This window comes from Triticum aestivum, chromosome 3B (assembly GCF_018294505.1).
Source record: "Triticum aestivum cultivar Chinese Spring chromosome 3B, IWGSC CS RefSeq v2.1, whole genome shotgun sequence".
In the NCBI taxonomy this organism is placed as follows: domain Eukaryota; kingdom Viridiplantae; phylum Streptophyta; class Magnoliopsida; order Poales; family Poaceae; genus Triticum; species Triticum aestivum.
The window spans coordinates 29,397,678-29,408,850 of NC_057801.1; the positions used below are offsets into that span (position 1 = coordinate 29,397,678).

General features: G+C 48.1%; 2 protein-coding genes across 2 annotated transcripts; both read left to right on the plus strand.

Moving 5' to 3' along the window:
• Window positions 1-1,133: 1,133 nt before the first annotated feature.
• Window positions 1,134-4,072, plus strand: LOC123064516 (ankyrin repeat-containing protein At5g02620). The gene is made up of 3 exons (XM_044487982.1): window positions 1,134-1,962; window positions 2,538-3,064; window positions 3,318-4,072. The coding sequence occupies exons 1-3, from the start codon at window positions 1,281-1,283 to the stop codon at window positions 4,011-4,013; spliced, it is 1,905 nt and encodes a 634-aa protein (XP_044343917.1). The 5' UTR covers window positions 1,134-1,280; the 3' UTR covers window positions 4,014-4,072.
• Window positions 4,073-6,863: 2,791 nt separating this feature from the next.
• LOC123064517 (putative F-box protein At3g52320) lies at window positions 6,864-8,326 on the plus strand. Its single transcript, XM_044487983.1, has one exon. It carries the CDS (start codon window positions 6,966-6,968, stop codon window positions 8,205-8,207), a length of 1,242 nt encoding a protein of 413 aa, XP_044343918.1. The 5' UTR covers window positions 6,864-6,965; the 3' UTR covers window positions 8,208-8,326.
• The last annotated feature ends 2,847 nt before the right edge of the window (window positions 8,327-11,173 follow it).

The window sequence follows — 11,173 nt, forward strand, 5'->3', positions numbered from 1 at the left end:
GTAGCGATGAAGGCAATTTTCCCCCGCCAGACCCGTGTCGCAGCGCCGGTCGATCCGGAGGACCATCTCCTCTTAGTGGCCCTCTGCTGCAAGAACACTATCGCACTTCGGCTCGGCATCGAGCAAGCGGAGCGTAAAGAGGCGGAGAAGGCAGCTACGGAAGCGAAAGTTGCCCGACTGGCGAAGCAGCATGCATGCATCGTTTGTCGGATGGTCGGCTTCATCTCCTCCTCATCCCACGACTCCGTTGATACCCCTCCCGTCGCCGCCTACACAGAGGGCTACAACCGCACCGGTGACCGCAAGGGGAAGGGGACTACGAGGAATTGGTGATTTCCGATGCCCTATTCGTCTTCTTTTAATTAGTATTTACTTAACTTTTAGTTTGAATCTAAGTTTGTTTGGTCCAATGAACTGCCTCATTTGCTCCGATGAACTGTGATGCTACATCTGTGTGAACTGTGATCTATAACTCTTTTGATGATATGTTTCGTCTGTTGATCTGCATAGTTTCTCTCGGGTTGCATGGATAGCATGGTTTGAGAGGGGGATATGAGGTACACGGTTGCGGAAGCGGAGGGGTGTACGGTCACTATCCGCGGACGTGCCCACGCGCGTCCATGGACGTTTAGGTGGTTAGCTTTACCATGTCCGAAGAATTTGATGATGTTCAGCCGGAACACAAGAAGGGAGTGCACAATGGCGAAAGCACACGATCTCATCAAATCTCCTGTCATGCTTGATTTGGGGCGTCGCTTGTCGCTTTTAAATACCCCCTGAGTATATGTAGCAATGCTACCATCCATGAAAGAGTTACGAACATTTTTACGTAATTAGCCTGTTATCAAATTAAGGTCGACAGGGGGAGGGGGGCAGGATTATTGGTATATGTATTTGCCACACTCACTTTGGATTGAATGGACCAGCGTTCCACCCTAACAAAAATGCAGTTGTTTGTCCTCACAAGCTACGAAAGACGGGGAATCAATTTATTTATTTGGAATGACTAGTATAGCACGAGAGAGCACCGTGTAGCGTGTTATCTTTGACAATGCCGGCCTCTCGAGTACCACCTGTAAACCCCATTCAACGGAGAGGATATGCACTTTCAAAAAAAAAACGGAGAGGATATGCTATACTAGACATGTCAAATGAATGGTATTGGTATGGACGGAGAGGATTCCTCTGACCCACTCCTTGTGAAGCATGACCCATTTCCTCCATGAATATAAACCCCAAACCAGAATTAATGTCCAACTTCAACAAAAAGACGACGACTTATGGAACTCAGACAAGCAGCCGGTGACTTCAAGGATGATGGAAGCTCCTTCATGTGCTCCCGGCTCTACGTCGCGGCGTTCGAGGGGCGCACGCAGGAGGTCGCCGGCCTCCTGGCGGGAAGAAGCGGCGACGCTCCGGCGGCAGCGCACTCAAAAGGTATCGCGGTTGATCACCATGGGCGACCATGTACGACCCAGGAGGTCACCGGAGAGGGGAACACGCTGCTGCACATCGCCGCCGGGCAGGGCCACGGGGGGCTCATTGCCGAGCTGTGCTACCACGACGTCTCCCTCCTCTCCTCCGTGAACCGGGCGCTGGACACGCCGCTGCACAGCGCGGCGAGGGCCGGCCACGCGGACGCCGCGGAGGCCGTCGTCCGGCTGGCCCGGGCCAGCGTGGAGGAGGACGCGCTCCGCGGGATCCTCCGCGGCAGGAACGACGCCGGGGACACGGCGCTGCACCTGGCCGCGAGGCACGGCCACCGCGAGGCGGTGGAGAGGCTCATGAAGCTGGCGCCGGAGCTCGCCGCGGAGGCGGACGGCGCCGGCGTGTCGGCTCTGTACCTGGCGGTGATGAGCGGGTCCGTGGACGCCGTCAGAGCCATGGCCTCGCACGGCGACGCGTCGGCCGACGGACCCAACTCGCAGAATGCCTTGCACGCCGCCGTTCTCCAAAGTTCAGGTTTGTTTTCTTCGTTCTTTTCAGTTGCACCACAAAAATCCATGCTTCGTGTCGACATCTGTGGTCGAAATGGAGGAGGGAAACACGTTGCGTTGATCAATGGCCAATTCGTACAGTTAACCATATGGAGTTGACCATTTTGGGCGTGACGCATATGGAGTTGTGACATGTGTGCACATACAAAGTCAACTTTAAATTTAAAATTTGTGGTGCCTTGCAGATCAACTTATGTTTGTTTAAAAACTAATTCGGCAAACCGTGCCAATGAAACTGCTCCATCTGTGCACAAGATAACGCAACCCATTCGCCCATCCTAAACGTGTCCAACTTCTCCCATCCTGTGAATTTTCTTTCTTTTTCTTTGCGGGGAATTTTCTTTCAGGCAGTCATGGAATCGGAACGCCTCTCAAAAGTCTAAACAACCTCTTTGAATTTAGTGTTATTACAGTTCCTTCAAGTTTTGAACTGAATTTCTATATTCCTAAGATACATCATCCGATATCCCCTACCCGCTGACAACAATTCAGCAATTTTCCAAGCATACCAAACATAACAAACCATCATTTCATCTGCAGAAATGGTTGACTTGCTCTTGCAATGGAGGCCGGCACTCACCAGCAACCTTGACACAAACAAGAGCAGCCCACTGCATTTTGCGGCATCCGACGGTGACCGCTCGATCATCGAAGCTCTCTTAGCACATTCACCGCCCAGCACCGCATATCTGCAGGACAGTGACGGCTTCTCAGCTCTGCATGCTGCAGCAAAGATGGGCCATGTGGCCGCCGTCCGCCTGCTGCTGGAACTATACCCTTCTTGCGCCGACATTCGTGACAAGCGGGGCAGAAGCTTTGTTCATGTTGCAGCCATGAAGGGCCGCTCTTCCGTTGTGTCCTATGTTATCAAAAGCAAGATGCTGGAACATCTTCTGAACATGCAAGACAAGGAAGGGAACACGCCGCTGCATTTGGCTGTGGCAGCAGGGGAGCACAAGGTTATCTCCAAGCTGTTGTCATGTAAGAAGGTGCATACCCACATGATGAACAATGCTGGCCGGACACCATCTGATCTCATAGAGGATTCGACTGGTTTCTACTCAATGGTAATTACCCTCTTCATTTCCGATGTTTATGAGATATCTTGCAAGTATTTTCCCACAAGATATTAGGATGCATCTAGTATAAATAGTAAACTTTGATGCAGAGGCCGAGGGAGGAATCTATTCTATGGTTAAATAGATGCTTATTTTTGTATTTGTTTCAGTAATTGGTTTGCTATAATGCATGGTACTATGAAAACAAGAGACAAATACACATGGAGTTCATATATATAATGTTTTTTTTATGAATATGCAGATAAAGCTAGTGGTGAAACTGTATATTTCTGGAGCACGGTTCAGGCCAGAGAGGCAAGACCATATAGAGAAATGGAAGGGTCAGGATATCATGAAATGGCGAGAGACGACATCGAAAAATCTTGCGATTGTCTCCACACTCGTGGCAACAATCGCCTTCTCTGCAGCGTTCAATGTGCCTGGATCATACGGATCTGATGGAAAGGCAAATCTTGACGGGGATCGTTTCTACAACGCCTTCTTGGTGTTGGACACCATTGCCGTGACCACATCTGTGGTTGCAACAATACTGCTGATCTATGGGAGAGCTTCACGGACAAATCGCTCCTGGATAAGCTTCATTGTGTCAATGCATTTCCTTTGGGTGGCACTGAATAGCATGATGCTAGCCTTCTTCATGGCTATAGCCGCCGTGGTGAGCGACAAGAACCCCATGAAGATTGCATTGTCCCAGCTGATGTACGGTGGGTTGTACATCTTGATGACACTGCTTGCAAGCTTTGCAACGCCCGGATCGTTTCTAGGTGTTGTGCGGTTTTTGGTTGGCGGTTGTTCTGAACATCTACGGTGTTCCAAAAGACGCATAAGTCGACAGTTCCCCTTTGTTGTATATTATGCTTTTAATGTGATTGTGTTCATCATTGTGAATACAATAGTACTTGTATCAATTAGTGTTGCTGGTCGTCTGCCTAGGTAGAATGGCTCAGATCATCATGCAGTACTACTATTTTAAACATGAGTCTTCTTAATTGCTAACATTTTTGTACTTATGATTAAGCATATTTGTGTGTGAGTTAACATTTCCTTTTGTACAGAAGAATTTTGAGAGATCATGGTTACAAATGTTATAGAGTGGACGTTTGGAAAACAGAATTTGCTTTACACACGTATTTATGGAGATTACTTTTGGGGGGTTCGCTACATCTCTCTTGAGCTTTGAACTTTGTGATGTGTCATGTTGTTCACTCTAATGTCCTATTTCCTAGTATTTCCTAAACGTAAATCTCCCTTGCTTGACCCAAGTAGGGCACTAGTCCATCCATGTTGGCCATATTCTTGTATCCCCGCACAATTTAAAAGACGAGTGTAAATCTTGTGCAACACTTATATGTGACCTTACATATTTCGTTATGATCCTACATCCATTGATGTTACCTTATCATTCCCATATGCATATTACTCCATGCGTCATAATGTCTTGATTGCACAGGTCTAATGAATACTGAGGTTGCGCTTGGAGAGGTAGGAGTTGTCACACACACGGGCGTGCAGTGGACATAGCTGTGCAAGATGAAGGCCATGCTCACCCGACACGAAGTAGTACACAAGGAGGAGCAATGTGGCATGCCCCATTGGGTGACGATGCCAACTACTCCCTCCGTTCTTAAAAGAGTGTACTTGCAACTTTGTTGGAAAGCATTTTTTTAGTTTGACTGTATTTATACAATAATACAATAACATTTTTGCCATCAAATTAGTAGCATTAGATTCATGATAAAATATATTTTCTTCATAAACCTATTTGGTTTCACAAACATTGATATATTTTTGCACAAACTCGGTCAAACTTTAAGATAGTTTGAGCATCCAATAAAATTGAAAGTACATTCGTTTAAGGACGGAGGGAGTATGTGGTGTGTTGTCATCCGCCACACGTTGTTCATCACTTGACGACATGACATCAGGACAACACCACCCACACCATCACCGCAATGAAAGTCTCTTATTCTTTGCCAGGCCGGGTGCCTACAGGGAGATAAACATGTGAAGGGGGCAGCTGGAAAGATTTGTTAGCTATCATAAAACCAACAATCAACAAACATGTGAAGGGATTGAAAATAAATATTGAAAAAAAAAAAGCAGAGTCGTGATCGCAGAAGTACAGGGCATTCGGCTAGTTGCACTTCATTATGTGCCTTGTCCTTGAGTGATTTACTAGCATGAAACGCCATGTAGGTGCAACTAGCCTGAGCTCGCATGATGGATTAGTCCATTGCATTGTACAACTTGATGGACTAAAGAATTTGGACCCGTTGATTTTTTATGCCTCTAGTACAATTATTTGTTAATGAACATGAATAATGGAACTACACATGTCATCAATAAATACACATTACTGTGACAGCCGAGGATGACTAGCTAACTCGTCCGCAACACAATCATCAACACCCGTTTTAAAAAAAATTCAATGCTAAGGCTGCATAATGCTCTAGCGTTGTGTAGAGTTCGCAGCGTCACGAGCAAAATTATCCATCAATACGAGTACTCGTGGATACCCTTTATTTTAGCGGGGCATGGATACCGTCCTTCTTTTTGGCGGGGCATGGATATCATGCTTGTTGGACACATACACTGGCGGAACTGCACGGTGGCCAACCTGGGCCATTACCCTGCCAGTGCATGGAGAATTCTCCTTCTGTTTTATAATATTTGAGACATAAGTGCAGTAAAAATAGCCCAAGCCTCATAACTTCCTCCCTCCTTAGCCCATTGTCCCACCAGAGATTTGGTTCAAGCTCCGCCACCGGAGACACATATATAGATGGCATTTTTTTCCCATGGATATCCGCGGGCACGTGAGCTCATCAGCTGGGCATTGACGTAGATTATGCTCACATGGATACACTATTGAAATTGTGCAATTACACTGTTTGGCCATTTTAAACATATCAGTAATTGTTTGCTTTGCTTTTAGAAACAACTGTTTGCTTCCGATCTACGTTTGCGTGTCTTCGATTTGGATCCTTCCGATCTACGTTATTTTCATCGGATGCGGGTGCTGTTCTGCAGTGCTGGTCCTTTGGGGCCTTAGCACGATGACTTCCTGACTGTCTACTACAATAAGGTGTGTCCGACTCCGGCGATGGAGGGGCGATGACGGTGGCGCGCCTTCGGCTCGCTTCAGTGTTTGTAGTCGTGGCTAGGTGGTCTACGGATGTAATTTTTATTTTTGGTGTTCGTTGTACTGCCATGAGTGAAGATGAATAGATTGAAAGTTTTTTTTAAAAAAAAACATGCGGTGAAAGTTAGTCTTGAAAGCACATTATGCCCTACGTTCACATGCTTGATTTTTTTTTCTCTCTGTACGTCCATCTCCCCTACGTTTCTCCACACGCTTTGTTAATTTTTTGATTCATACATCTGTCCCCTCCACTCAATTATTCTCGTCGGTGACCCATCATGATGCGCATCCTGGGTTGAGTCGAACTCTACATCCTTTAACGCCTTCCATAACTCCTCCGACCTCGTCCGATTGCCCTGGGGCGGTCTGTTTTTTCTGCATCAAACGGCCAGAGCTAGTCCGATGGATTGATAGGATCAGTCATATGAGGCGGAGAGTTTTCATCACTACTCCAGTTTATAGTGTTCGAGATATATGGTACAAAATAAAAAGTCCTGCACACGCACGCACGGTCACCGCGCAGTGCCAGACTACGCTGCGCTACGCACACGTAAACCCAATCCAAATCCAACACTGTTTAAACCTTGTTTTGTATTGAAAGAGGGCAAACCTAATCCGAGGCTGCCATGGAACCTCATGTGCGTTGTGAATATATACACACGTATCCGCACGACTACTACTAGCAATCCCGAGCCCTAGTACATCGCAGTGTTTGTTTCTTTTGTCTTCTGTGTTTTCCCCTTCTCCATGTACGCCATGATGACTTCCAATAATAAGCAGAAAAGAAATAAGGCGCCGAGTCCCGAGCTGCCGGACGAGCTTGTTTTAGAGGTTATGACCCGACTGCCCGTCAAGTCTCTCATGCGTTTCAAGTGCGTCAGCAAGGCCTGGCGCACAACAATATCCGACCCCTCCTTCGTCCGGTCGCACCTCAAGATATCCGCCTGCAGATGGGAGCAGAACCCATCTTTCCTCATCGCCCCGCACACCCTGGACCGCGACATCCAAGGCACTATTTTCCCCGGAAACATCGGGTTCTACCAGTGGCAGCAAGGCGTCTCCGAGGCTCGTCTCGTGCACGACAGGGACTTATTCCGCTTGGCTCGCTTCTTCTCCCACTGTGACGGCCTGGTGCTTGTCCCCACGGGCACCAAGGTGTTCCTCTTCAACCCGGCCACTAGGGACGTCCTCACACTTCCGGAGAGCAGTCGCAACAAGGTGCCCAGCTTCATCCACCACCCCATTGGGTTCGGCCGTGATCCTCGCACTGGCATGTACAAGGTAGTCCGGTCCTTATTCGGTTCGACAGATTGTAAAACTGGGATCGTCAGCATGGGCATGGAGGTCTGTACCGTGGGCGGCCCTGCTCCTCCCCAGTGGAGGGAAATCGCGGGGGATCAGCCGTACGCCCCCGTGTCATCAGTGCCCGCGCAATCTGTCAAGGGGGGTGTGTACTGGATAGTCGATGATACCAACTTCGAGCCGCGCCCACGTGGCCTCCTACGCTTTGACTTGGTCGACGAGGCATTCAACTTCATCAGTTTGCCTTCTGATCTGTCGGACCTCGGAGATGACGACAATGACGATGATGGTGACAATGAACACTTCAACTTGAGTGTGTTGCACGGGGAGTTGTCTCTAACAGGCTATCGCGTCAAGGAGCCTAACGACGTGCATCGGCTGGTGGTGGTCTGGGTGCTCATGGAAGACGGGGCAAGCTCTGTGTGGGAACCACGTTACACGTTGTATGTCATGGACCCCTGCCACCCAATCGCTTTTCTTCCGGGCACTTTGATGCTACGGTTCAATCGCAAGCTCTGCCTCTATGATCTGCAGTCACGTGAGCTGACAAATGCTTGTGAGTTTATCAGGATGAGATACCGGCGTCATGGGTCAGCCGAACTTGTGCCTGCTTGGAAGCATGTGTACTTCTGCAACGTCATACCCTACATGGAAAGTCTTGTTCCAGTCGGTGCTCACATGGCCTGAACTCTGAGAAAGTGAGCTTTTTTTTGCAAAAGAGAGACTGCTTTTTTTAGCTTTTTCTAGAAACACCTGTAATTGTATTCATACTCATAACAACTGCATGTACAATGATTTGAATCTAAGATAAAAATAATAATGATACAAAGTAATCCATATGACTAAGAATTACAATGAAATCTCTAGGAAATATCTTCTTCGTGGAATCAGGCTCTGCTAGAAGGAATACTCCCAAGACTCTGATAAAGTTCCTCCAGTTGGACTAGAGCAACGATATTGTCACTCTTTACCCGTAGAACATTATCAGTAAAGGTTTTTGGAAGCGCCTTGAGTCGCACATCCAAAAAGAGGGGAAGCCTTGATTGATGAACGCAGTTGGGTCAGGGATGATCGCCTAGAAATGCAGGTCGTCGGATCACAATATCTTTATCATGATGTCGATGAAAGATTTCACCTCACAATAAATCAAACCAACAAAAAAAGATTCAAACACTGACATAAACTCATCAGATCCGAACAACCGGATCTTCGAGGAAGTAAAACTCTCTAATTTCATGGTGCCACAAAAATAGTAATCTTATTCTCACAAAGCTATTATCACTAGACGTTGACAAAGAACATAGAGCTCTCGAAGATCTAGCCCCCCCTCCCCCCTAGCGCCCAGGTGATAGCCGAAGGGGAGGGGACAAAAATTTATCTGGCGACGGCACAATGACAGAGATGTCACTTGGTCGGGACAAGCCCATCTAGCATCTCTGATGGTTAATTAAGCGACATGTTTCAGGGTCTAACTTAGGTCGCCAAAGCTTATGCATGTGCTAAGAGCATCTACAGTCAGGGGTCTCAAACCCGTTTCAAACGCACGAGCAAGCGGACCGATCATTGAATGGTAAAAAACACGATCCATATGGATGCCTCAAACGCCCCGGTTGTCCGGTGCCCCTCATATCGAGCCTAGATATAGGGCAGATATGGGGCGGCCCGCGTCCGCCACATCATTGCGGCCCACCACTGACCCACGTCGTCCCCACAAAACCCCAATCTGCCCCTCTATGAACCGTAGCTCTCACTCCACTCTCCTCTCTCACTCTATCCCCTCCTCTCCTCTTCGATTTTGACCAAATCCGATGACATCTGGTGATATGTCGAGCTATGGCAGCCACTCGGGCTCCGACCTCGACGTCGAGGAGGAGCTGGCCCTCTGTAGTGTGCTGGAGCGGTCCAAGGTAGACACGGGGCAGCTCCGGATCTGCACCGTCGCCGCTCCTACGCCGACGTAGGGCGCCACTGGTTGCCAGCGGAGCCCGACGAGGACAAGCGGCTCCTCACTTGGGTCTATCACCGGTCGCTGACGACGACGGAGAGGACGCTCACCGGCTACAGGGGAAGAGCGCTAAGGTACTCCGGCTTGCCATTGAGCAGTCGAAGCACGAGGGGCGGAGGCAGTGGCGGAGGCGGCTCGATTGGCCAAGCTCAAGCGGCAACAGGACATGGCCGTCCAGCGGATGAAGGGGCTCATCGTCCTCTCCGACTCCTGGTCCGATGACGGTGGCGACCACGGCTCCACCTCCAACGACTCCGATGATCCACCACCTGCCGCGGACGCCTACAGTTGCACCGGCGACCTGAAGGGCAAAGGCCCATGAAGGAAGCGACGAAGACCCGCCGTGTCCACCTTTAATTTCAATTTTTTAGTGAAGTAGTTTAAACTTGTCGTCGCTTATTTGGATTATCTGAACTTTGATGATCTTTTGATGATCAGAATGTACATTTCTATGTCTGATTCTATGTCCGTTTGATGATCTACATAGTTTTATTCATGTTGCATGCTTTAACACCCTGAGAAGTTTACACCCTGAGAACCCAAAAATAATACGCATGTCCATACACCGTTTACTGTCAAGCCGCTTTCACCCAAGTGGGTAAACGTGGGGGAGAAATCTTCCCCAGATATAGTGTTCTGGTTATGTACCCCTTTTCCATGGAATTAAGTGGCGTTAACGCATCCTCCTTTAATTGCTACCAGTAAACATATCGCTCCGCATCTTTCTCCGTTATACTCTCTCCCTCTTGTTCATCTATTGGTTGGCATCGGCAAGGGTGTGGCTTGCGCCACCTCAACGGTCCGCGGCTCCGAGGCCTCCTTGTTCTTCTAACTCCATTGCTATATATACTAGAAACACTCATCCATCCGCATGTGGGTGCACGTATGACTTAGGACTTTTTCTAGGGGATCATCCATGACTCAAGTATCGATCAAGGCTTCCCATCTTTTTGGATGGACAATTCAAGGCACTTCTAAAAACCTTTATAGGTAATGTTCATGCGGGTAAAAGAGTGAAAACATCGTTGCTATAGTCCAATTGCAGGCTCTTTATTGAAGTCTTGGGAGTATTGCTTCTAGCAGATATTGATATCACGAACAAGGTATTTCCAACAGATTTCATTATAATTCTTAGTCATAGAGGTTACTTTGTATTTTTTGGATCTTAGATCCAAATCAACGTACATGTAATTGTTATGGGTATGAATAATAACAGATGTTTCTTAAGAAAATGCTAAAAGGGCAATCTCTTTTTTGCGGAAAAAAGCTCACTGAAAAGAACAGAAAAAGGAAGTATCTCAAAACTGTCAGAGTCAGGCCGGGTCAAGCCGGGTGAGCACCGACTGGAACAAGACTTTCTGTATAGGGTATCACGTCGAAGAAGGGCAAACTGTTCCAAGCAGGCTCAAGTTCACCTGAGCCATGACTCCGATATCTTAGCCAGCTGAAGTCACAAACATTTGTCAGCTCACGTGACCGCAGGTCGTAGATGCAGAGCTTGCCATAGAACCATAGCAACAATGTGCCCGGAAGAAAAGCGATTGGGTGGCACGGGTCCATGCCATTCAACGTGTGACGCGGTTCCCAGACGAAGCTTGCCTCGTCTTCCACGAGCGCCCAGACCACCATCAGTCGATGCCCTCTGGCG